Below are 28000 nucleotides of genomic sequence, written 5' to 3' on the forward strand. Positions count from 1 at the left end.
GGTCCTCTCCTTCATCCCAGGAAGAAAGCCGTTACAATGTTGTGTTTTATAAAAAATAAAATAGTATATACTGAGCCCAATATATGACAATGCAATGTAATTACAACTATCATGATGACAAAAGAAAAGCAGAGTCCTTCGCAATGTTTTGTGGAAATAATATATTTTATTCCTGATAACAAACCCACACAAATGCCATACCCGTCACAATAGCTATTATAAGTCATCGCTATGGGACGTCGTCTTTCCCTTTAAGACCTTTGAATGAACAGTTACAGTTATGATGTATCCCAGGGTTGAAATGTCTCCTATTGAATATGACCCCAATCTTAACAAAGATACTTGAATACACTGAATCAACTGATTCTAACCCAGATATTTGTATCCCACACTATCACTGTAAAATGAAATGTAAAACAATTGCTTTCAGCGTTACAACCTGACACACTGGCATTGTAGGCCCACTGTTTCTGTTCCAAGTTCACCTCAGAGCTTCTTGGCACAGTCTGAGCAGAAGATATCCCCTGAGTTGGCCACAATGCACTTGTTAGCCAGGCTCAGGGAACACTTCTTGCAGTTGAAGCAGTACTCATGCCAGGAGCTGCCCTCGTAGTTCACCACATTGGTGGCTTTGCCGAAACCTGAAGGACAGGAGCTGCCCTCGTAGTTCACCACATTGGTGGCTTTGCCGAAACCTGAAGGACAGAGAATAAACAACAAACAATTTGTGTGTGTGTGCGTGCGTGCGTGCGTGCGTGCGTGTTTGTTTTGACCTGTAATGGGGATCTGGCAGCTGTTGCTTTTATTGGCTACAGTAGTATTGTAGCAGTCCACACAGAAAGCCTTCTCCTCATGGGAGGTAAAGCGGGTCCCAGCCAGTGGCTTTTGACAAGAGCTGCAGAGAAAACACTCCGAGTGCCATGGCTGCTCTTGGTAGTTCACTCCCCCTGTGGTGAGGGCCTAGATAGGGGGCAGGAGAGAGTAAAGTCAATTTAGAGGGGAATCCTCATTAGGGCACTGTGTTTTGCGCAACCATTTGATATGCCTGGATTTGAACTTTTATTTACACTGAACAAAAATATAAACGCAACATATTGGTCCCATGTTTCATGAGCTGAAATAAAAAATCCCAGAAATGTTCCATACACACAAATAGGTTATTTCTCTCAAATATAGTGCACAAATTTGTTTACATCCCTGTTAGTGAGCATTTCTCCTTTGCAAAGATATTCCACCCACCTGACAGGTGTGGCATATCAAGAAGCTGATTGAACAGCATGATCATTACACAGGTGCACCTTGTGCTGAGGACAATAAAATACGGTCCAGCACCATCCTAAGACAATTGCTTACATTTTTGGTTAATTCTCATTTCTGAAGTTGAAGACTTGTGAGGTGTCTGTTTATCAAACTAGACACTCTAATGTACTTGTCCCCTTGCTCAGTTGTGCACCTGGGCCTCCCTTCATTTCTCAGAACAAGAATAGACTGACGAGTTTCAGAAAAAAAGTTATTTGTTTCTGGCCATTTTGAGCCTGTAATCGAATCCACAAATGCTGATGCTCCAGATACTCAACTAGTCTAAAGAAGGACAGTTGTATTGTTTCTTTAATCAGCACAACAGTTGTGCTAACATACAGTTGAAGTCGGAAGTTTACATACACCTTAGCCAAATGCATTTAAACTCAGTATTTCACAATTCCTGACATTTAATCCTAGTAAAAATTCCCGATCTTAGGTCAGGTAGGATCACCACTTTATTTTTCGGGTAGTTTTCCACAAGCTTCCCACAATAAGTTGGGTGAATTTTAGCCCATTCTTCCTGACAGAGCTGATGTAACTGAGTCAGTTTTGTAGGCCTCCTTGCTCACACACGCTTTTTCAATTCTGCCCACAAATCTTCTCTAGGATTGAGGTCAGGGCTTTGTGATGGCCACTCCAATACCTTGACTTTGTTGTCCTTAAGCCATTTTGCCACAACTTTGGAAGTATGCTTGGGGTCATGGTCCATTTGGAAGACCCATTTGCGACCAAGCTTTAACTTCCTGACTGATGTCTTGAGATGTTGCTTCAATATACCCACATAATTTTATTTTCTCATGATGCCATCTACCAGTCCCTCCTGCAGCAAAGCACCCCCACAACATGATGCTGTCACCCCCGTGCTTCACAGTTGGGATGGTGTTCTTCGGCTTGCAAGCCTCCCCCTTTTTCCATAAGATTATGACCAAACAGTTCTATTTTTGTTTCATCAGACCAGAGGGCATTTCTCCAAAAAGTACCATCTTTGTCCTCATGTGCAGTTGCAAACTGTAGTCTGGCTTTTTTATGGCGGTTTTGGAGCAGTGGCTTCTTCCTTGCTGAGCGGCATTTCAGGTTATGTCGATATAGGACTCGTTTTACTGTAGATATAGATACGTTTGTGCCTGTTTTCTCCAGCATCTTCACAAGGTCCTTTGCTGTTGTTCTGGGATTGATTTGCACTTTTCGCACCAAAGTACGTTCATCTCTAGGAGACAGAACGCATCTCCTTCCTGAGCGGTATGACGACTGCGTGGTCCCATGCTGTTTATACTTGTGTACTATTGTTTGTACAGATTAATGTGGTACCTTCAGGCGTTTGGAAATTGCTCCCAAGGATGAACCAGACTTGTGGAGGTCTACAATTTGTTTTCTGAGGTCTAGGCTGATTTCTTTTGATTTTCTATGATGTCAAGCAAAGAGGCACTGAGTTTGAAGGTAGGCCTTGAAATACATCCACAGGTACACCTCCAATTGACTCAAATGATGTCAATTAGCCTATCAGAAGCTTCTAAAGCCATGACATAATTTTCTGGGATTTTCCAAGCTGTTTAAAGGCACAGTCAATTTATTGTATGTAAACATCTGACCCACTGGAATTGTGATACAGTGAGTTATAAGTGAAATAATCTGTCTGTAAACAATTGTTGGAAAAATGACGTGTCATACACAAAGTAGACGTCCTAACCGACTTGCCAAAACTATAGTTTGTTAACAAGAAATTTGTGGAGTGGTTGAAAAACAAGTTTTAATGACTCCAACCTAAGTGTATGTAAACTTCCGACTCCAACTGTAATTGCAAAAGGGTTTTCTAATGATCAATTGGCCTTTTAAAAGTATAAACTTGGATTAGCTAACACAACGTGCCATTGAAACACAGGAGTGATGGTTGCTGATAGTGGGCCTTTGTACGCCTATGTAGATATTCAATTAAAAATCTGCCGTTTCCAACTACAATAGTCCTTTACAACATTAACAACGTCTACAATGTATTTCTGATCAATTTGATGTTATTTTAATGGGGGGAAAATTGCTTATCTTTCAACAACAAGGACCCCAAACTTTTGAAAGGTAGTGTATATAAAATTATATTTGTGTTTGTAGATTAATGTACTTCTGCCAGATTACTTTTATGAAGTTTCTGCGCTGAAGACCATTGCGCTACGTTTTTGCCCATTGAATAATATTCAAAAAGTCTAAAAAAGTTCAAAAACTACAAGGCTACTTGCTGAGAAACAACGCATCACTTGCATACCGTAAACAGGATGTCATTTATAGGGCAGAACAACTGGTCTCTAACCAACCACTTTGGTCCAATTGGCTTATTTAAAATGGACATCCATCAATTATATCAAAGGATTTTGATCCAATTGAAAAAAAATGTAATCTTTACGTAACCTGCTTACAGCTGACACAGGTCTTGGCAAACTTCTTCTCATGGCAACGGTTACAGTAGATCTCCGTGCCTTTGGTCAGGAAGCTTTGAGAGCGGATGTTTTTTTTACAGTGGAAACAGGTGAAGCAGTCCTCGTGCCACACGTTGCCTTTATACTCCACATTCTCAGAGCCTTTAGTAAAGAAAAATATTCACATTAGTCTCAAGGAAGGTTTAAAGGGGCAATCTGCAATTAGTACATCCATTTTGGGACTTTTAAATTGATTATGTATATCCATTGATTCTTGAAGAATAGAACTTATAAATGCCTCATGAGCTTAGTTCAGCAGTCATTCCCCATCAGAATCCAAAATATAAGCTTGTTTTACTCAATTGGTTGTAAACAATATAATTGTAAACAAACACTGTATACCTTCAAAACATCAATTTTATGGATGGTCAATCCTTCCATCCTAAGCTATGTCTAATTTGAAAGTGATTACGTTTCTCCAGCTCCATCCATCAGCTATTTACCAACACAGTGGCAGAGTGCCTCTTTGTTATTGTTTGAACAGTAGATTGCCCCTTTAATGGAACTTAACTGTAATTTAAGAAAGCGTTTACTAATTACATCTAAGTTCACATAATGGAAAGTGTCTAAAAAATGAAGCATACAGTGGGTATAAATATCACTTGCTGAATTTCATGTTAACTCATATCAGTGACAGTGAGTCTTAGCCCATAGTGCCCTCTACCGGCTAGAATGGATTTGTAGCAGGTGTGACAACGAGGGGCATCCTCTCGGGAGCTACACTTCCCACATATGATGCCGTCATCCTTAGCACTGAAAGACTCCTTGGCTAACGACTTCTAGCACTTGTAGCAGCGAAAGCAGTCTGCGTGCCAATAGGGGCCCTTATGTTGCAGCTCCTAAAGGAAGGAAGGAAGGAAGGAAGGAAGGAAGGAAGGAAGGAAGGAAGGAAGGAAGGAAGGAAGGAAGGAAGGAAGGAAGGAAGGAAGGAAGGAAGGAAGGAAGGAAGGAAGGAAGGAAGGAAGGAAGGAAGGAAGGAAGGAAGGAAGGAAGGAAGGAAGGTCAGGGAGGAGGGAACGAGAGTAACTGTTTTCTTCCTCAGATGCTTGGTAGACAGTGTGGACTCATAAACACATCTCGACAGTCAGTCATGCTGGTAAAGACAACCCCATATGGAAACACACAAAAAAAACATATTTACACATATATATATATATATTTAATGCCAGTATCTTAGACATGGGAGGTGGTCCACTCCCGCCTCTATGTAGGTAGAAAGAGAAAGAAATTGTATGCTTCCTTCCCTTTTGTTCTTTTGTATAAGGTGGCGGTACTCAGTGCAGGTGTTGGCACAGAACTGGTCATGGCACCGGACACAGACAGGCTTCTCCTCCTGTTTAACGTACTTCTTCCCACTTAGGTCTTCCCGGCAGTATTTGCAGTTCATACTGTCAGTCATGACATCAGCAGCAGGGCAGCAAACACCTGAAAAACACACAGGTGTAGAGGATATATTGAGCTGCTGCTCTGTTTATAACAAGTGCTATTTTTCAGGAACCATTGTCTGAATATAATGGTGTAGGTCTAAACTTTATGTCCTGCAGAGTACAATACAATTGAAAGCTATTGGATGTGGTGGTGTACTGTATGGGTTTAGAGAACACTTGCATTACTTCTCATTGCCACAGAGGGGCAGTGTAATTCTAGGCTGCATCACATCCGGCTGTGATTGGGTGTCCCATATGGCGGCACACAATTGGCCCAGTGTCGTCCGGGTTTTGCCGGGGTAGGCCGTCATTGTAAATAAGAATTTGTTCTTAACTGATTTGCCTAGTTAAATAAAGGTTAAATAAAATGTACAAAATCAAGTTCTAGCCAAAGCCACATACAGTATATCCAGAGTTTGGCCATGTTAGCGCCTTTATTCTAAAAACATTTTGGTGATGTAACAATACTAGAGCGCTTCCGACAGTTCACTATGAAATGACCCACTGTAAACACGCAAAACAGAGCAGCGAATTTAACAGACGTTTTTATTGATTAGCATTCGGGATAATGTGTATCCAAGTCTGTACCGTGTTGTGTTAATAAATGGCATATTTGCTTTCACTGGACATCTTCATAGGTTCGAAAACTATTCGAAATAAACAGCACAACGCGGAAGTGTCATCGATCACTTAGCAACAGCTATGGAGGAGAAAGTGGCGCTCTCAGAATGTTCAGATAGAAACCGAATTGACCCAAATCTCTATATATACACTGAGTGTACAAAACAATAGGAACACTGTCCTAATATTGAGTTGCACCCCCTTTGCCCTCAGAACAGCCTCAATTGGTCAGGCATGTACTCTACAAAGTGTCGAATTTCTGTTCCACAGGGATGCTGACCCATGTTGACTCCAATGCTTTCCACAGTTGTGTCAAATTGGCTGGATGTCCTTTGGGTGGTGGACCATTCTTGATACACAGGGGAAACTGTTGAGCCTGAAAAACCCAGCAGAGTTGCAGTTCTTGCAATTCTTGACACACTCAAACCAGTGCCCCTGGCACCTACCACCATACCCCATTCAAAGGTACTTAAATCTTTTGTCTTGCCCATTCCCCCTCTGAATGGCACACATACACAATCCATGTCTCAATTGTCTCAAGGCTTAAAAATCCTTCTTTAACCTGTCTCCTCCCCTTAATCTACACTGATTTGAAGTGGATTTAACAAGTGACATCAATAAGGGATCATATCTTTCACCTGGTAAGTCTAGGTCATGGAAAGAGCAGGTGTTCCTAATGTTTTGTATACTCAATGTATATGACTCGGGTTCTAGCTAGTTCTAGTCATGTAGCTCTAACGATATGAGACGATGAAAAGGAACTGTGAACAAAGAGAGACTGAACACTATTCAATCACAATCTGTGTCTGGGCATAAACAGGTTAAGAACACATTGTGTGTACATTGTGGGTTCCCAGGGGAAACGTGCTGTAATATTTACTGAGGTGTTGATAAAATGCTATTTGTTCCATAGCTTTTAACTTTTCTGTTGTATTCGTTTCATGTTAATTAATTCTGTGTTCCCGGTCCAAAATGACCGCCCCATTATAGCTGATTATAAAACCATAATAATACATGTATTATCACCTAATGTTGTGTTAGATCTTTTTATCAACTTAAATTCTTGTGAACATTACAAGTTTTGAACTTCAATTTGCTATTTATGGCCTGTAGGCCTCATTGACCTGAGCTCATACAACTCGTTTTTGAGTTTAAAAAAAAGCATAATATATGGATTATTTTGACTATGACAAATACTCAGATGAAACATATTGTGCTATTTATCACAGACTACTTTGTGTCAAAGTTTAACAAGGACTCTCTCCTCACCAGTGTCATGATCAAAGATATGATCAATATTGTTTGGTCATTGTGCTGCCACAGAATTAATTGTGAGCAAGGCCTCAATAAAGCTTCATATACCAGAGCTGCGATTATTTGTGAGAATGCCAACAGGTGTGGTTCCCGTGGGGGAAAGATTCTATTGGGGAAAGGTTCCCTTGGGGGTTGCCATGGAAGCCAAGAAAGGGAGTGAGGTGTGTGTGTGCTCAAACACACATGCATGTGGGGGTCTGGGAGAGGAAGTGTGTCCATCTGATGAATGGGCATGTGCCTGAACTCAATTTTATACACTAATTGTAGTCTCACCCATTCATTTCTAATGACCGGCCTTTTTTGACCGGGAACACCACAGGTGTACAAAAGTTAAATAAAACACCCTAAATTTTATGAAAATCATCAAAATGTATTTTCTGTGTTCAGATGCCCTGTGTGGACAAAGTCATGGAACCTTATGACAATCAGATTAAATTAACTACATTTTTCGGAGAGAAAATTTGTAAATCTGTCTAATTCGACCGAAACACAGCAGGAGGGTTAACAAGGAAGAACATTGGACTGGTATGGAGCACGGTTGCTTAGTTGTGTAATCACAGCCAAACAAAAGGTGTACTGGGCATGTTCCTCCATTCATGGAGCTTATCGTGAGCTGATATGACAGGCAGTGGTGTTGTAAAATGCAGAATAGTTTGTGACTGAGGGTTGAGAGGACATTAAAAAGTCTGGAGCAAATCCCCATGTTCCCCGACACCATAGATCAGGTATTCCCAAACTGGGGTGGTACGCACAATGCCGTTAAAAATGTGATTCACATTTAAAAAATAAATAGTCATTATTTATTTATTTATTTTACATTTTTTATCTTCACATTTTCAAACATTCCATTTATATTTTCTAACAGGGCTATACATTTGGGTGAGGTTTTTTTCTCGCCTGAGTAGCCTCGTTTCACTGCCAAAAATAAAATGAAACCATCTAGTGTTCAGCGAAATAACATATATATATATATCAAATATCAAATACAGGTAGCCTAGTCAAATAATTAACATCCAATCACATTAACCGTTACTCTCACGTGGGTATTTCACTAATGGTCCGTATGTCGCCAAACGTAGCTGCTGCTCATGTTGGTATCTGTACTGATGGCGCAAAAGCCATGACAGGGAGACATAGTGGAGTGGTAACGTGCAAGCAGTTGCTCCCGACGCCACTTGGGTACACTGCAGCATCCACCGAGAGGCTCTTGCTGCCAAGGGAATGCCTGACAGTTTGAAAGACGTTTTGGACACTACAGTGAAAATGGTTAACTTTGTTAAAGCAAGGCCCCTGAACGCTCGTGTATTTTCTGCACTATGCAATGATATGGGCAGCGACCATGTAACGCTTTTACAACATACATAGGTGCCCTGGTAATCAAGGGGCAAAGTATTGACACATTTTTTTAAATTGAGAGATGAGCTTAAAGTTTTCTTTACTGACCATAATTTTCACTTGTCTGATTTCTTGCATGATGACAAGTTTCTCACACGACTGGCCTATCTGGGTGATGTTTTTTCTAGCCGGAATGATCTGAATCTAGGATTACAGGGACTCTCAGCAACTATATTCAATGTGCGGGACAAAATTGAGGCTATGATTAAGAAGTTGGAGCTCTTCTCTGTCTGCATTAACAAGGACATCACACAGGTCTTTCCATCATTGTATGATTTTTTGTGTGTAAATGAACTAACTCAAGCTTACGGACATTGTCAAATGTGATATAGCGAAGCACCTGTGTGTGTTGGGTGCGCAATTACGCAGGGACTTTCCCAAAACGGATGACACAAACAACTGGATTCGTTATCCCTTTTATCCCCTGTCTCCAGTCCACTTACCGATATCTGAGCAAGAGAGCCTCATCGAAATTGCAACAAGCAGTTCTGTGAAAATTGAATTTAATCAGAAGCCACTGCCAGATTTCTGGATTGGGTTGCACTCACAGTATTCTGCCTTGGCAAATGGCGCTGTTAAGACACTGATGCCCTTTGCAACCACGTACCTATGTGAGAGTGGATTCTCGGCCCTCACTAGCATGAAAACTAAATACAGGCACAGACTGTGTGTGGAAAATTATTTAAGACAGACTCTCTCCAATACAACCTAAGATTGCAGAGTTATATGCACCCTTTCAAGCACACCCTTCTCATTAACCTGTGGTTATTCACAATTTTCGATGAACAAATAAGGTTTTATATGTAAGATGGTTAAATAAAGAGCAAAGTTATTGATTATTATTATATTATTATTTGTGCTCTGGTCCTATAAGAGCTCTTTGTGACTTCCCACGGGTTGTGACAAAAACTCACATTCATTCTTATGTTTAATAAATGTATCGTATAGTGTGTGTGGCAGGCTTACAATGATGGCAAAAAACAACATTTGAGAGTGCTCTGACCCTGGTGCTAGAGGGGGTACACAGCTGGAGGTTGAATGTTTGAAGTGGTACGGGACTATAAAAAGTTTGGGAACCACTGCTGTAGATCACAAATAGATGGAAAATAAATCTTAGATTGTAGGGTTAAAATTAAAGAAAAATAAATCTTAGATTGTAGGGTTAGGATTAAAGAACATAAATATTAGATTGTAGGGTTAGGATTAAAGAAAAATAAATCTTAGATTGTAGGGTTAGGATTAAAGAACATAAATATTAGATTGTAGGGTTAGGATTAAAGAACATAAATCTTAGATTGTAGGGTTAGGATTAAAGAACATAAATATTAGATTGTAGGGTTAGGATTAAAGAACATAAATCTTAGATTGTAGGGTTAGGATTAAAGAACATAAATATTAGATTGTAGGGTTAGGATTAAAGAATATAAATATTAGATTGTAGGGTTAGGATTAAAGAATATAAATATTAGATTGTAGGGTTAGGATTAAAGAACATAAATATTAGATTGTAGGGTTAGGATTAAAGAACATAAATCTTAGATTGTAGGGTTAGGATTAAAGAACATAAATCTTAGATTGTAGGGTTAGGATTAAAGAACATAAATCTTAGATTGTAGGGTTAGGATTAAAGAACATAAATATTAGATTGTACACCTGTACGTGCTTCTACACCTGCATTGCTTGCTGTTTGGGGTTTTAGGCTGGGTTTCTGTACAGCACTTCGAGATATTAGCTGATGTACGAAGGGCTATATAAAATAAACTTGATTGATTGATTGATTGTAGGGTTAGGATTAAAGAACATAAATATTAGATTGTAGGGTTAGGATTAAAGAAAAATAAATAAAACCCATATGACAACCCAAACAACCGAGACTGATTATAGCCGACATAAACCCTCTTAATACATCCAGCTGTTCTTGTGCATGTACTTGGAGTGAGGGTGTGGGTGTGTGAACAGTCTGTGTGTTTGTGCAGTGGGGTGTATACATGAAGGAATGCCTGCTATAAGTGTGGCGAGATCTGGACTGTTGCCAGCTCTTTGACAGACTCAGTGAGTGGACTGTACCCTCCCTTTGGACCTCCTCTGTGAAGTAGAAGAGGTACTGAGGATCCACTAGACACCAGCTAGACTATTACCCATTACAATGTGTATGGTTATTCCATGGTTATTCCATTGTTGCTATGAGGGAAATATACACCTTCAATATGACAAAATCCATATAGTGTATGCAAACACTTACAATAGAGGACCCTTGGTGTCTGAAAAATGTACATTATTTCAAAGAGCTTGTTGTTGTAAGTGCAGTATAAAGCCATCAGAACCAAGGAATTGTCTGCCACTGCCTCAGACCTGACCACAGACGAAAATAGCATGGCCCTTTTCACTGCGCTGGCGTACACCACACACACTTCAGACATTTTACTACTTTCTGAATGCACAAACCAAATTGGAGATCATTCATGTTACATGTTCTTTCTACCTTTGTTCCCCACCATCTCCTTATCTCCTGTAGTAACCCCCTGTCTTTTCTCTTCACTTCATTCGTGTTTTTCTTCTAATCTACCATCGCAACCCCCCCTCTCTCTCTCGCTCTCACTCTCACACTCTTTCTCTCTCTTACCCTCTGTTAGCCACATTTTCCCTTCCTCATATGTTGCTTTCATTTCCTAAAAGGGTAACTGGTATCTATGCTGAGCCACAACCAAAGAGAACATTGAAATTACTTGTATTTAATTTTTTTATCTCTGAGGTTTGGCCCTCAGAGGTAATTTGAGCTACTCAACGAACAATGGTCGCCATTCATAGGCCAGCCATCCTGCTCTGGGCTCAATGCTATTCTCTTAACCATGACTCTGACGATGATATCAGAGGAAAACAAACCTTGTTATCTGAATGCATCTGATCTCCATGAAAAGGAGAAGGGTTATTGGGAAATAGAGTGGCACAGTCTTGTTTCTCTGCCAGCATCTGCAGCCCAGTCGGGTGTATGTGGAGGGCTACAGCCAAGGTAAACAGAGCTGGATCAGCCTTTATCTTTCTGGCCATGAAAAGGGGCTTGGTGCTTTACCTCACCCTAACCCAGTGATATTGAAACTTTTTCAGCAGGGGACCACATTTTTCTTTATCGCAAAAGTCTAATGAAAAAATATATCAACAAATAACATTCAATTCATGACATTTGGATTGTTCTTATTAAGAGAACCAATAAATATATTTACTTAACATAGTTGTATTTTTTAAATGATCTTTCTCAAAAACATCTGTATTTTGTCCCATACAATAATCAGTGATTTATTTTTGAATCAGCAGCTGACTGACACAAACCAATATGGGCCTTTTAAAACAGCCTCTGTATGGCATCTGTGTCATAAGTTATGGTAACTTTCACAGATACTTGTAAAAAGGTTGAAAGTACCCAAGAGGCCAAAACAGGCCATATGTCTTAGTGAGACTCAATTTATTAACTTTTTGATACTTCAGCCAATGCCCCAGCCAACTCAACACATTATTGCATATAGGCTTACACTATTTATTTAAGTCTATAACTGTTTCAAATGAAATATAATTTGGTGTTTACAGAAAGAGGACATCTATTAAAGTAGGCATAGGCCTTTTATGAACGCTGGTTTTGAGTGAACTGAAGTCGCCAGAGTACAGTAGGTAGGCTATGGAATCCTGCACCCAATTCATGGGCAAACTGTAAACTATTAATAATAGGCTTGTTAAAATGGGGGGTATGTAGCCTGGTGCTGATTCTAAAATAAAAACAGAAACGAAATGCAGAAGTCGAAGGTGCAAATCAGCAACAGCCTGATATCAGTCAATATTGCCATGTAAGGTTGAAGTCGGAAGTTTACATACACTTAGGTTGGAGTCATTAAAACTCGTTTTTCATCCACTCCACAAATTTCTTGTTAACAAACTATAGTTTTGGATAGTCAGTTAGGATATCTACTATATCAATCCCAGAACAGCAAAGGACCTTGTGAAGATGCTGGAGGAAACAGGTATAAAAGTATCTATATCCACAGTAAAACGAGTTCTATATCGACATAACCTGAAAGGCCACTATAGCAAGGAAGAAGCCACTGCTTCAAAACCGCCATAAAAAAGCCAGACTACGGATTGCAACTGCACATGGGGACAAAGATCGTACTTTTTGGAGAAATGTCCTCTGGTCTGATTAAAACAAAAATAGAACTGTTTGGCCATAATGACCATCGTTTTGTTTGGAGGAAAAAGGAGAGGCTTGCAAACCGAAGAACACCATCCCAACCATGAAGCACGGGGTGGCAGCATCATGTTGTGGGGGTGCTTTGCTGCAGGAGGGACAGGTGCACTTCACAAAATAGATGGCATCATGAGGAAGAAAAAGTATGTGGATATATTGAAGAAACATCTCAAGACATCAGTCAGGAAGTCAAAGCTTGGTCGCAAATGAGTCTTCCAAATGGACAATGACCCCAAGCATACTTCCAAAGCTGTGTCAAAATGGCTTAAGGACAACAAAGTCAAGGTATTGGAGTGGCCATCACAAAGCCCTGACCTCAATCCTATAGAAGATTTGTGGGCAGATCTGAAAAAGCGTGTGTGTGCAAGGAGGCCTACAAACCTGACTCAGTTACACCAGCTCTGTCAGGAGGAATGGGCCAAAATTCACCCAACTTATTGTGGGAAGCTTGTGGAAGGCTACCCAAAACATTTGACCCAAGTTAAACAATTTAAAGGCAATGCTACCAAATACTAATTGAGTGTATGCAAACTTCTAACCCACTGGGAATGTGATGAAAGAAATAAAAGCTGAAAGAAATCCTTCTCTCTAGTATTATTCTGACATTTCACATTCTTAAAATAAAGTGGTGATCCTACCTGACCAAAAACAGGGAATTTTTACTAGGATTAAATATCAGGAATTGTGAAAAACTGAGTTTAAATGTATTTGTATATAAACTTCTGATTTCAACTGTATTATATCGAATGACTTAACTGTACATTCGTTGTTTACAATTTATGATACTCTAAAAAGCTCCTAGAGTGTGCGGCTCTCCTTTATTTTCTAGTTTTCTACTCCGCTAGCCAGCACCTCGCCTACATAGGTGTGCGTTTCTTTTTTCTTCTAGATTACTCTAAAAACATACCTCACCAATAGCTATACAAATCGTATCTAATGTCCTTGTATTAATTCATTCCGACACAAGATTCGGATCTGTCCATGCAACTTCAAAGTTCAAACCAAGTTCAAAGAAAGTTGTGGGACACACGCACGCACTCCCTGATCTGCAAAAGCGCCACTTTTCTTCTGAACAGGAAGCCTATTACAGTAAATGTACCCTACAAAAGCAAACCACTCATCCGGAGGCAGGATATCAGGGAAAAAAAATCAGGACAGGATACGACTGCCTTCCAATCAACCCAACTGTATTGTATTTCCATGCAGAATATTATTGGCCAAGTCTTCAGGAAAAGGTTGAATGAACGATTAACCACTTATTGGGGTGAAATATTGATTGATCAGTCCATTTAAATGTGTCTACCACTACTCTTTATACGTTGTGTACTGAAAGGAAGTGTTTGTGAAATACAACACATTACAGATATAACATACTTGTAAATAAATACAGAAGTTACATGGATTTGGTACTTGAAACAGAAAAAGAAAAAAAACATCCAAAATTAATTTTGTAGCCTAATAGAAACATTTATTTTCATTCACATTAGATTCACATATTTAGTATTTAGGCTACTGTACATTGAGACTTTCATAACTTTGTCTCTCCCCACATCCAAATTAACTGTATTTTGTAGAATTCACATTTCATTAACAAAAACAAACTATTCACAAAATATAGCTACATCAATATCATACACCCAAATACTGTTGGAACAAGTAAAGGCTGCCTCACCTTTTCAGGTTGAATTTGCTGCTACTTTAACAACTGAGCTTTTAGTTACTATGCTAGATATCTGAGCTGAACTACAATCCCATTTACAGACTAGATTAGTTCCAGTTAGAGTTTAGACTATATGAACCATTGCATTCATAACATGTGGTTACTCTAGCTACTGTCGGTGGTAGGGTTGCATTCTAGTCAGGTCTTTCAACATAAGCTCAAGTGGCTCAATCTAAATAAAGATCACAATGCAAACAAATGATATGTAATAAAGCGCAAAAATCTGTTCATAGTTGCTGCCCACCTGACTGAGAAAGAAAGGGTACGGCAGGTATAATTCTTTGAAAACAAAACCTAATCCTGCATAGCAGGAGCTCAGAGAGTGACAGTTCCAGCTAGCTGTCGTAGAGCCCATACACACATTCAGCCTGGACTGGACTGAGTCCATAGAAAGCAGCTCTGTACAGTATTGTACCAAACCCTTCGCCACAGCTTTCTGCTCAGGTCGTTAGATTCAGTATCAAGGCATCTGCTTATAGTTAAGGGCCTTGTCGTTCACAGAGCAAGAGTGGAGGTGACAGGAATCTCCAGACTTAGAAATCTGCTTATGAAAATGTCAATATTTCATTTAAAGTAATGACATATCTTAATAATTTCCACCAGGCTTCATTTGCAAATGTATATCAATCAATTACAACTAATGAATATTACAATTTACGGAAAACGGTTCATAGTACAATATTGCATTTTATTCTGTAGGGGTTTGGTATAACACTGAGCTGGGTTTCAAGTTAGAATAATCCAAATGATTTACTGTAAATTATTAATGAATATGTACAAATCTGCATAAATTGAAAAATATATATATAATTAGGCACTTGTTTAAAACAGTTCAGCATCCTGGAGCCCCCAATACAGATGCCTCTGACTTAAATAATGACCCTCACATCAGCCAGTAGCAGTCAGGTAGGAGAACTGAGTGAAACTTATTATTCACAACTTACTAGCAACTAAAGTACACCCTAAACTACTCCCATGACATAAAAATCACCACTGAAATTCATATTTATGTTTCCATGTTTTGAAAAAGAAAGGAAGCATGGCTCTTGAAACCCCCAACGACTCCCTGTGGGGTAAGGGCAACAATGAAAACCTCGACATATAAATACAGAGTAAATAAATACATAAATATAGGATGTACTTTTTAAAATATACAAATACATGAATGGGCAGAGGAGAAAGAGGCAGGCATGGGTAAAGACCACCACTTAACACAACCCATTTTGCTTTTCAATGCAGGGGTTGTTCAAGACCAAGGGATGGCTAGACAGAAAAAGGGAGCGCTTGGCCTCTAGAGTCTGTTGCGTCTGGGATCGGAGAAGGGATCTGAAAAGGGATCGGAGAAGGGATCTGAGAAAGGCGGGGGGGGAGGTGGGGGGAGGGTCACAGTGGGTTCAGGGGGGTCGTCCATGGGCAGGACCAGACGTGTTCCCCTGATGACCAGTTCATGCTCCCCAAACGCCAGCTCCTGGTCCAGGGCCTCCTCCGAGGTTATGCCCATGGTGGAGGCAGACAGGTGTTTATGGTTGGTGGTGAGGGTGCCCGATGCATCGGTGCTCACTGTGACGTCACCATACATGGTTGCATTGCCATCATTCAGGACCAGTTCGTCAGAATCATCATTGTGCTGGTGCCCTTCATTCTAGAGAGAGAAGGAATCATGAACCACTACGTGCGTGCGTGCGTGCGTGCGTGCGTGCGTGCGTGCGTGCGTGTACTCACCTCATATGCCTGAGTGCTGGTGAGACAGCGAGCCAAGGGGCCACAGCAGGCAGGCAGGGTGGCAGTGAGGGGTGGGCCGCTGTGAGTCAACAGGGGTTTCAGGTAGCTGGAGAAGGCTGCAGTCAAGGGATCTAATCCTCAGGGGTCTCTAAACGCTGTTACAAACTGGGTGGTTTGAGCCCTGAATGCTGATTGGCTGACAGACGTGGTATATCAGACCGTATATCACAGGTATGACAAAACATTTATTTTTACTGTTCTAATTACGTTGGTAACTAGTTTGTAATAGGAATAAGGCACCTCAGGGGTTTGTGATATTATGGCCAATATACCATGGCTAAGGGCTGTATTAAGGCACTCCGTGTTGCATCGTGCGTGAGAACAGCCCTTAGTCGTGGTATATTGGCCATATCTCGGGCCTTACTGCTTAATTATAGTAGTCTGAAACCAATCACCATTAATAAAGGAATAACCTCTAGAAAAGGCATTTAGTGCCTTGTCATATTTTCATTGAGGAATGTGTATCACATGAACTGACTTGCCTTCACTTTTCAAAGAGTGGCCTCTAGTGTATAATTAAGCAATAAGGCCCGAGGGGGTGTGGTATATGGCCAATATACCGCAGATAATCACCACTGAACAGTGTTTCCTCAATGGTTGGTCCAAGTTGAAGACTGGATTGTTATGGCTTCATCTAATGACTCACAACCACATTCTAAAGGCTTTAGGTGTGACATGTAGCAGATAAAGGATACGTATTGTCGAAATTGTACCATATTCTAAAAGGCCAGGCACTCTCGTGTTTGGTGTTCCTATGTTGCGTTCCATCCGAAACAGTCACCTGCTCAAAGACATAAAAGTGAGCATGTGACTTTTGTAATACCATAACGGTACAACCACAACCTCCAATTGTGCACTATTCCTATTCTTTTGTCCACACAATGCTACCCTGTAAACCGACTTCTGCTGTCCTTTAGAAGCAAATCTCAGAATCATGGACAATCAGATCATTGGTTACTTACTGAGCTGTCTTGGTCCGAGTTCACTCCCACACTAGCACAAACACAAGGATGAGAATGTGTAAGAAGAACATACAGTAGAGGTACACATCCATCTATCTAATCGAGGCATAATGATCAAACTAGTGGTGAAAGTTGTGACCTCTAGGTGAGACTCACCGTATACTCATGAAGGAGAGCATTGGGGTGGTGCCGCCTCCACACACCCACACAGTGAAGAAGACGATCAGCAGGGTGGTGGAGAACATCATCTGCCGGGCGTACGTGGCCGTGTCCCGGATGGAGAGGGCAAAGGTCATAGCCCCCCGCAGGCCTGATCAACAGATATCAGAGGACAGTGAAATGAGAGAAAACTACACCGCAAACATGATCCACAGACATCAATCATTCAACTCCTTCTAGTACAGGACAACTACAGACAGCCTCCTACCTGCAAACATCATAACATGTTGGAAGTTAGATCCAATTTTGTTTTTACGGCCCAAATTGAGGAAGAAAGAGAGGGGGTAGATGTTGGCTGCCCTGCCAAGGAATACTGCAATCTGGTAGGGGACAGCAGTTAAGGAAAGTGGCTTCTGGATGGGAAAAACTACATGCAGTTATAATTAAAGATATTACATTGGCTGTATAAAAAATTTTTTTTTTGCCTCTCTCTCTCTCTCTGTGTTTTTTAGGATACAAATGCTCCAATGATGAACAAGGGGTTGAACACATGGGACTGGAAGGAGAACAGCGTCAGGCCCATATAGGAAAATATGAAATTCTCCGCCAGAAAGTTCAGGAGCTCAAATAGCTTTGGGACGAGAGACAAAAACAATATCAACCAAAATAAACAATTTAATAGCGTAAATGTAAATTCAAATGTTAGGCCAGGCATTGTCTAACAAAAACCTACAGCATGGTTTAAGGCAAATAGACCGGTATGTGTTCCAGTACCTGTTTGGTCCTGTCCTGGGAGTCAGGAGAAAGGTTGTTGAAAGTGTAGTGAGCCTGGGTCATCCCACAGAACAACACGGCCACCACACCTGCACGAGAAAGTCCACACAGATCAGCATGTGATGGGGACTCACCTATGTAAGCTTGAAACCGTGTGTGTACGTGTACGTGTGTGTGTGTGTGTGTGTGTGTGTGTGTGTGTGTAAACACTGCATTAGTTACCAGTCATTTCACAGGCCTCGGCCAGCAGGAAAGTGCTCCAGGACATGAGGAAGAAGAGGGCCGTCTCCAGCAGGGGGAAATCACGCAGCTTAGTGAACTTGGTGACGTGACGAGCGACAGGTCAAGGAACAGATCAGGAACTTCAATCCATCACAGAAACATCACAACTTTCAAGGATGAGATAATACGATAACATAGCAAACGCGTTACTCTTGGAGAATAGAAGCTGTAATGCCTTTAAAAAACAGCAAATTGCCTTAGATAAAGCAGATTAGCAGACTTTCAATTATTTTTATCTATAAAATTCACAGGCTTTTCTTTTGAATGAATGCCATCCCCTGGCACGAAGGTGGCAAAAGGATATCAGTGCAGTCATGACTCCGGTGGCCACACCAAGGGCAAGGGATCCACTGAAGACCCCAAGGAACACACCAAAAGACTTGATCATGGCTGTTGCGTCGAATGTGTGGCTGTTGTCCCCGGCTGGCTGATAGGCACCTATGGAGCTGTAACCAGTGCAGACACATGGAGCCAAAGACAGGTGTAAGCGTTAGGAGGCTCTACTACTAATGACTCACATGTTTACAATGCAAAAGGGAAAATGAAAGGGATAATGTGAAGACATCAGTAAGATACAGTATCTCTGCAACATCTGTACATGGGTCATTCCACAAAATAAGTCCCTTTTGTGTCCCTTTTATATTTTAAGTAGAAATTGTGCACCAATATTGAATTCTACATTTTATATTAAATGAAGTGCCCTTTAATATATGGAATTTACAATAAATCTGAATAAAGACTTGCTAAAGTGCCAAATTCTGCATTTTGACATGTCTCTCTGTGCATGCTCTGACTTCTAGGAAGATTTTAGCCCACTTAACCCAAACATTTCTCCAAGTTTTCATCATCATTGTAAAGCCCTAGTTATTTTGTTGCTTTGACAAAGTCATTTCATGAAATGATTTATTTAATGTGATTAATTTGAAAGTAACTGTCCAGTGTTTTACATGAAATATGACCTTTAATTAAATTACAATATGAGTGAAATAGTTTCCTTAAAATTAAAAAATAAATAAATATACTAAACAAAAATAAACACAACATTTAAAGTGTTGGTCCCATGTTTCATGAGCTGAAATACAAGATCCCCAAAATGTTCCATACACACAAATAGCTTATTTCTCTAAAATTGTGGTCACAAATTTGTTTACATCGGTGTTAGTGAGCATTTCTCCTTTGCCAAGATAACCCATCCACCTGATAGATGAGGTATATAAAGAATCGGATTAAACAGCATATTCATTACACAGGTGCACCTTGTGCTGGGGACAACAAAAGGCCACTCAAACGTTCAATTTTTTCACACAACGTCTCAAGTTTTGAGGGAGCATGCAATTGGCATGCTGACTGCAGGAATGTACAACAGAGCAGTTATCAGAGAATTTAAAGTTCATATCTCTACCATAAGTCACCTCCAAAGTCATTTTAGAGAATTTGGCAGTACATCCAACCAGCCTAATAACCACAGACCACGTATAACCACGCCAGCCCAGGACCTCCACATCCGGCTTGTTCACATGCGGGATCATCTGAGGGGGAGGGGGTGCGGAGGAGAATTTCTGTCTGTAATAAAAGCCCTTTTGTGGAGATAAACTCATTCCGATTGGCTGGGCCTGGCTCCCCAGCATATTTTCTGTGTTGGAATGGTGTGGACGTCAATAAGGAACTCCTATCATACAATGTCAGTTGAGCTGTTGCTCCCGCTCACCTCACTTTTACAGGTATACATTCTTCCTTACGCGAAGCGTGAAGGGCAACACGCCGAGTGACCTCACTCATATTATCATAGAACTGGGGTTAAGTAACCTTACGTTTTATTTCAAATAATCGTTTAGTCACTCAGTATGGGACATTGCCAACTCCCATAGCGCTCGCATACCCCCCCGAAGCCAGGAAGTCTAGACAGACTCAACTCTCAGAGGTCCCGACTCCCAGCACACCTGTGCCGGCAAGATCAGTAAAACCTATGGAGGAATAAGGGGGAGTTCCCCTAAATGTTGCATGAATCTGCTTGAACAGAGATTCCATAAACTATGCCCATGACGCAACCACACCTCTGGTAGAATGAGTTCTGAAGCCCTCCAGAGGTGGTCAACCCTTACTATTATATGCCCTATAATAGCCTACACTGATCCAAAAGGGTAAAAACTTGGCGAGAAATGGGTCTCCCTGCGTGGGGAGGCGCCAAACACACAAAAAGCTGGTCTCGCTTCCTGTCCTGTCCTGTCCTGTAGAAGCGCAAAACAAGCGCAAGACACAAGCAGTGGAATCACTGTTCCTTCATGGGGGAAAACAGCAGTAGGCACAAAAAAGGGTTTAGGTTGAAGTAACCTTGGATAATCCCAGGGCAAGGTACAGGCACGAGTGGTGAAACTGACAGAGCGTGCGGCTCACTCACCCACTTTGTGGCTGTAATGACTAAGGAAATGTCCTCGCTTTCCAGAGGCTCCCAACGGTGACTGTAAAAGTACCTAAAGTACAACAGAAAGTTCCCAGGGAGGGACTAGCTGTTTGGGTTCTGGGCGTAGGCGACGTGCGCCCTTCATACGGCAGGCAGAGATGGCAGCCAAATACACCTGTATAGTGGAAAAAGCTTTTCCCTTGTCCTGTAGAAGCAGAGAGCCTCTGGAACAGAGCAAAGAAAGGGAATGATCCCCCAAAAAAGTAGCTGAATTCCTACGCTCGACAGTGAATCCTCACGGGTTCGCCTATGAACAGTTTAGCAGGAAAGCAGTAGTCCAAAGTCGATGCTAAGGAGAGTATGAAGAAGTATTACGACCTCATAAGGAAGAACTGAAGTGAGATGAGGGAGCGACAGCGCCTTAAAGGTGCGGGGTCCCCCCTATTGGCTGTCGCTCCAGTCTGTCTATGACAGACGTTGTGTGATAGGAGTTCCTTAATGATCACCCCCCTCAACGAAGGCGTTACCCATACTGAGTGACTCAGCGATTATTTGAAATAGAACTCTCGTTTTGATGTGGTGAAACATTGAAATAATAGTCAAATCATAGTGTAAAAGCAGGTGAGCTGTTATAATCTTTTTGGCCATTTTCTCGTGTTTTGTAGTGAAAAACTGAGTGAGTCGAGCATAACACGTCAACATTGGTTACCCATAGATAGTCAGGCAAGACATTTTTTAGCAATGAATTTTTTTTTGTGAAGCTTTACATTCCATTGCCTCTCCTGTTGCACACAACAAGCTTCCATTCCCCTGTAACAAGGGGATTTATGGACAATGTAAGACGAAATCATCAACCCTGTTACTTTATTTGGCACTTACTAAAATGTTTATTTTCTCTCAACCAAGTCACACTACCCAAAAAGGGACTCATTTCGTGGAACGACCCACATCTTTTGTATTTACAGCACAAAAGTCTGGGGAGGTGCTTACCATGTCTACATAGCTAGCAGCTATGCCTACAACACAGTTATAAGAGCCTCTCCTTCCAAAACTGAGGGGGAAATTATCATTTGACAAACAAATCCCAACCTATAGGAACCCAACTCCACTCCACACAGGTCTCTTGATCATTGAATGGTGTGAGAACAGATTGATTAAAAGGTCTGACTTGGCATAGGCTAATTCAATTGCTAATCTAGATGCTAATTAAGAAAGATGCTGATTGTAAACCCTACAAGGACTGCAGTTGGGTTCTACACACTCTTAATGACCACAACGGCAAATAACCTGCACAGCAAACAAGAGCAATATAGAGAAACTTAACAGAGAACTACACACACTGAAAAAAGGTAATCAACCAACACGTAGGCTACACCCGTTCTACCTGAACAGCAAATCACCAGCGCATACTCCCTTACAAGAGGAATGATGTTTTCCACAACGCCCACTTTTAAGCCTGGTATTTACTATCAATAAGTACACAAGGTACCAAAAACAACGCCATCTGCGGTGCTGAGCAGGTCTTCAGTAGGGGTCACAACATAAGAACAGTCCGTTGTTGTAACCACTTAGGCCTTACTCAAGGACCTGTTTTCATTAGCTGGTAATTTGCTGAGCCTACAGTAACCTAAAGTAGCAGGGGGGATGTGGTATAGTAAAGCTGGGTGAGGCAGACTATAACCATAGCCCACCTAGGGGGGATCCCCTGTTCCTCTACCAATGCTGTGGTCTCTCCATGGCCATGCTGGGCCTGCCTGCTCTGCTTTTCGTAATGCAGAAGAACTCTGTATACAGGTGGCCAGTAAAATGTGAGGGGGTGGGGTTAGTGTCTGCACAAAGTCAACACATCTACAAACACCAATGAAAGTGACAGGATTGGACAACATAGACAAGAAGATGAGGAGAGGTGCTCAATGTGATGTTACTGTGTGTGGTGCTCATTGAAATGTTGAAAAGGACGGAGACTTACGAAGACAGAACTATGGCCACAGCGTCGTTGAGTACACTCTCTCCAAACATCAGGGCGTACAGGTCCACATCCACCTTCAGCTCGTTGAATATGGCAAGTACTGTCACTGTGGGAGCAACAGCAGGAACGTCACATACATACTCATACTCCATATGATTGCAATGTAGGCTAATCCGAATGCTTAAAATCGCTAACACAAAGGCTAAAGTAGTTAATAAAACTGTTCAATGGAGTTTACAGCTAAAGCATATTGTAGCACTGTGTACAGAATAGGCCCCTCAAACTCAACTCTAGACCTCGAAGCCAGTTCCACTGCTTTTTCCCATTGTTCCCCTCTAAAGGATTCAACATGCTTCGATTGTGCTCGCATACCCCTTTAAAAAGACCTTCGCTTGAAAAATTTGACAAAGTGGCAATAGTACTGTTTGTCCATCTTGAGATGCCGTAGCCAGTATACACTTCCTCAAGAGTCAGAATTAATCTAAAATAACTCAAGAAAGATGTCATTAATTTTGACGTTTGTGCCGAGGAGATCTTAGTTGCGCAATTTTACATATAACTGAGATGTCTGGTGCAGTAATTCTCAAGTGAAAAAATGTGCATGAAAATGAGTCTCTCATTGAATGACAACAAACACTTGAATAATTCCTACTGTTGACCAATCACAAACGTAAGGGCGTAGACTTCGCCTACCAACTTCGGCTACAAACTTCGGCTTGCCTCGAGAAAAAATGTTGTGCGCACGAACAGCTGGAAAAACCCTTGCCGAAGACCAAAAACTTCACAAAATGTCATCACAATATACGCACAAACTGTTCCGAACTGATTTGGATGGGAAGCTTGCGGATGTCTTTAAAATCGGGCACTGATTTAGACCTGGGACACCAGGTGGGCATAATTATTTATTAGGTAGAACAGAAAAGCATCAGGCTCCGGACCTCGTAGGGTAAGAGTTGAATAGCCCTGGTATAGGCTATGCTAGTCAGGGTGAGGATGATTACCTGGGTCTGTGGCTGAGACAATGGCACCAAAAAAGAGGCAGTCAGTAAAGAAAAAGTCCCCTCGCAACTGCCCAACCGCCTTCATTAATGTCACACAGCCATACATAACCAGCCTGTAAGAGAAAAGAGCGTGATTAATCACGTAAACAGAACAAAAAAAGACCACAATTAGGGGGAATTTCGCAAAATGTAATCCATAGAAAGGTCCTTTGTAGAAAGGATTGTCGACATATATTTGAAATGTATATCTAAAAGCATAATTAAGAAATTATTTATCAAAGTTGGCATATTTATGACATTTTGACCTTACCCAGGCCTCCTTTAAGACTCCATAATGTTTCACCCAAGACCGTTATTAGTTCATAATTTCAACAGGTTTGAATCTTTAAGTTGATGGCAAATCACCCACAAATGTGTGTCTACTTCCATCTGCTACAACAGAGGTTCCCAAAATGCACGAGAGGGTACTTCAGGGTTATTCCAGGCAGAGCAAAATTCAGTTGGTGGTACAGTAACCAAAAAAGGTTGGGAACCACTGTGCTATAACACAAAGCTGAAACCACTCCAAAATAACCTGTGTTTCCCCTATATTCATTTAGCAGTGGCAACGGAGTTAGAAAGGACGCCTGTATCTTTGTATTGACTGGGTGTATTGATACACCATCCAAAGTGTAATTAATAATTACACCATGCTCATAGGAATATTCAATGTCTGCTTTTTTATTTTTTACCCATCTACCAATACGTGCCCTTCTTTGCGAGGCATTGAAAACATCCCTGGTCTTTGTGGTTGAATCCGTGTTTGAAATTCACTGCTCAACTGAGGTACCTTACAGATAATTGTATGTGTGGGGTACAGAGATGAGGTAGTCATTTAAAAACCATGTTAAAACACTATTATTGCACACAGAGTGAGCACATGCTCACACCTTTTGACCGTTTTAAAGAAATGGGCTCACCCAATGACAAAAGTTGATATGACTGTCCCCATGAAAGCATAGGCAAGGATGGACCCCAGATTCCTGAAGAAGTGTCGCTGAAACACAATGGAGGTGTAGGGGAGACAACAAAATAGTATTCCAGTTAAGTATACAGAAGACTTTTCTATGGTGCCGGCTAGAGGTCGACCGATTAATCGTAATGGTCGATTAATTAGGGCCGATTTCAAGTTTTCATAACAATCGGAAATCGGTAATTTTGGACGCCGATTTTGGCAACTTTTTTTTTACACCTTTATTTAACTAGGCAAGTCAGTTAAGAACACATTCTTATTTTCAATGACGGCCTAGGAACGGTGGGTTAACTGCCTTGTTCAGGGGCAGAACGACAGAATTTTACCTTGTCAGCTCAGGGATTCAATCTTGCAACCTTACGGTTAACTAGTCCAACGCTCTAACCACCTGCCTCACAAGGAGCCTGCCTGTTACACGAATGCAGTAAGAAGCCATGGTAAGTCACTAACTAGCATTAAACTTATCTTATAAAAAACAATCAATCAATCATAATCACTAGTTATAACTACACATGGTTGATGATATTACTAGTTTATCTAGCGTGTCCTGCGTTGCATATAATCGATGCGGTGCGCATTCGCAAAAAAGGACTGTCGTTGCTCCAACATGTACCTAACCATAAACATCAATGCCTTTCTTAAAATCAATACACAGAAGTATATATTTTTAAACCTGCATATTTAGCTAAAAGAAATCCAGGTTAGCAGGCAATATTAACCAGGTGAAATTGTGTCACTTCTCTTGCGTTCATTGCACGCAGAGTCAGAATATATGCAACAGTTTGGGCCGCCTGGCTCATTGCGAACTAATTTGCCAGAATTTTACGTAATTATGACATAACATTGAAGGTTGCGCAATGTAACAGGAAAATTTTGACTTATGGATGCCACCCGTTAGATAAAATACGGAACAGTTCTGTATTTCACTGAAAGAATAAACGTTTTGTTTTCGAGATTATAGTTTCCGGATTCGACCATATTAATGACCTAAGGCTCGTATTTCTGTGTGTTATTATGCTATAATTAAGTCTATGATTTGATAGAGCAGTCTGACTGAGCGATGGTAGGCACCAGCAGGCTCGTAAGCAATAATTCAAACAGCACTTTCGTGAGTTTTGCCAGCAGCTCTTCGCAATGCTTCAAGCATTGTGCTGTTTAAGACTTCAAGCCTATCAACTCCCGAGATTAGGCTGGTGTAACCAATGTGAAATGGCTAGCTAGTTAGCGGGGTGCGCGCTAATAGCGTTTCAAACGTCACTCGCTCTGAGACTTGGAGTAGTTGTTCCCCTTGCTCTGCATGGATAACGCTGCTTCGAGGGTGGCTGTTGTCAATGTGTTCCTGGTTTGAGCCCAGGTAGCGGCGAGGAGAGGGATGGAAGCTATACTGTTACACTGGCAATACTAAAGTGCCTATAAGAACATCCAATAGTCAAAGGTATATGAAATACAAATCGTATAGAGAGAAATAGTCCTATAATTCCTGTAATAACTACAACCTAAAACTTCTTACCTGGGAATATTGAAGACTCATGTTAAAAGGAACCATCAGCTTTCATATGTTCTCATGTTCTGAGCAAGGAACTTAAACGTTAGCTTTCTTACATGGCACATATTGCACTTTTACTTTCTTCTCCAACACTTTGTTTTTGCATTATTTAAACCAAATTGAACATGTTTCATTATTTATTTGAGGCTAAATTGATTTTATTGATGTATTATATTAAGTTAAAATAAGTGTTCATTCAGTATTGTAATTGTCATTATTATTATTATTATTTTTAAATCGGACGAATAATCGGTATCGGCTTTTTTTGGGGGGTCTTCCAATAATCGGTATCGGTGTTGAAAAATCATAATCGGTCGACCTCTAGTGCCGGCACACAGTCTTCAAGCCATGAAGTATCTTACCCGCTTCAAGCTGTAGCCAGCATGGAAGATGATTGGAGGCAGCAAAATGTTGAAAAATACTTCAGGGTCAAAGGTCACCTTGCAGAAAATAATGAAAAGTTAAGAGAACTAATCAACCCATACTGTAACAATCTATACACAATCTATGCCGAATCGCTCCTCTGCAGGCAGCTCAAAGCTTATCAGACAACATCCAGCCCGTGTTAATGATTGTAGACTTTGTCACACAAGTATTAAATAGCTCCCTTTCCTATTCCTCATTCATTACACCACTGATCTGGAAAAATGAAAATGGGAAAAAGCAATACGATGGCCATCAAGTATTTTCAGCCATCAGTGGTCATGATTGGGAGACAGTGAAATGAGACCATTTCAGAGTAGACTACCATCCAGGTCTAGGACCATCCAGTCTGCTGGTAATGTGTGTGTGTAAATTGACAGTGAGTGAAAGAGTACTGTACCTTCCTGAGCATCTCATCATCCTGCACGTCATGCCCCTTGACGGTGCTGACTTCACCCTTCAGTGTGTACTCATAAAAGCGCCCGCTGACGTTGACCAGAAGAGTTGCTGGGCTGGCATTCACACTGCAGTTCATAGTCACATTGTTCATATTTCGTGGCACATGAACCCCAAAACGAAGGATCACCCCCACCAGCAGACCTGAGGAGTGGACAGCGATAGAGGCCAGTCAGATACAGGTCAGGCAGACATACAGATGCAAAGGGGTGTCAAATACATCTTATCAATAAATGGCAAGTACAAGTTAATATGGGCATAATGCATGTAAGCCAAGGCATGCTATTTCATTGCCATCTTGCAACGATGTGACATGAACTGTAGGATGTAGCTCCCTCAGTGTTGTCATTCTGCATTATATAGCTAACGTTAGCTAGCTAGCTAGCTACAGAGTTCACGAAGGTCCTCACCATAGATCATTGCCAGTCCTGTTTCGTGTAGAAACCTGAAGCGACGGTGTTTAAACAGCCAAATGGTTAAAATAGTGAGAGTTAAGAGCATTATGAAAATAAGAAGGTTGGCACTGTCTTGTCTATGGCTTTCCTCAGCCCTCCTCTCCGTAGCAGAATTGTCCATAGCAGTATTCTCGCCTTGACTACCCACTAAAAGAAATGTAAACAGAGAAAGTAAAACAAACAATGTCTTCGACGCCTTTAGAGCAGAACTTGGTTTTAGTCCCATGATTAGACAGTGATGACTATCAGACACCAGATAGCTGAGTTGGTAGCTAGCTGGCTGGACTAGTATTCTGACAG

The 28000-nt window shown here is 41.1% G+C and overlaps 1 protein-coding gene and 1 pseudogene across 2 annotated transcripts; both read right to left on the bottom strand.

Moving 5' to 3' along the window:
- Nucleotides 1-486: 486 nt before the first annotated feature.
- LOC120021904 lies at nt 487-5166 on the bottom strand (annotated as a pseudogene).
- Nucleotides 5167-13943: 8777 nt separating this feature from the next.
- LOC120021494 (sodium/hydrogen exchanger 6-like) lies at nt 13944-27988 on the bottom strand. Of its 2 annotated transcripts, none has more exons than XM_038965283.1 (16): nt 27656-27988; nt 27190-27389; nt 26729-26806; nt 24768-24844; nt 23809-23921; nt 22808-22913; nt 18742-18883; nt 18378-18483; nt 18156-18244; nt 17899-18012; nt 17650-17761; nt 17379-17532; nt 17223-17253; nt 16956-17041; nt 16201-16306; nt 13944-16120 (listed from the first exon to the last, which is right to left on the bottom strand). In XM_038965283.1, exons 1-16 carry the CDS (start codon nt 27924-27926, stop codon nt 15770-15772), a joined length of 2136 nt encoding a protein of 711 aa, XP_038821211.1. In that variant the 5' UTR covers nt 27927-27988; the 3' UTR covers nt 13944-15769. The 2 variants fall into 2 exon arrangements, with proteins under 2 accessions (XP_038821211.1, XP_038821210.1); XM_038965282.1 differs by having other exon boundaries at nt 16956-17044.
- Between the last annotated feature and the right edge of the window lie 12 nt (nt 27989-28000).

The sequence above is a fragment of the Salvelinus namaycush genome, chromosome 26 (assembly GCF_016432855.1).
Source record: "Salvelinus namaycush isolate Seneca chromosome 26, SaNama_1.0, whole genome shotgun sequence".
NCBI classification, from domain to species: domain Eukaryota; kingdom Metazoa; phylum Chordata; class Actinopteri; order Salmoniformes; family Salmonidae; genus Salvelinus; species Salvelinus namaycush.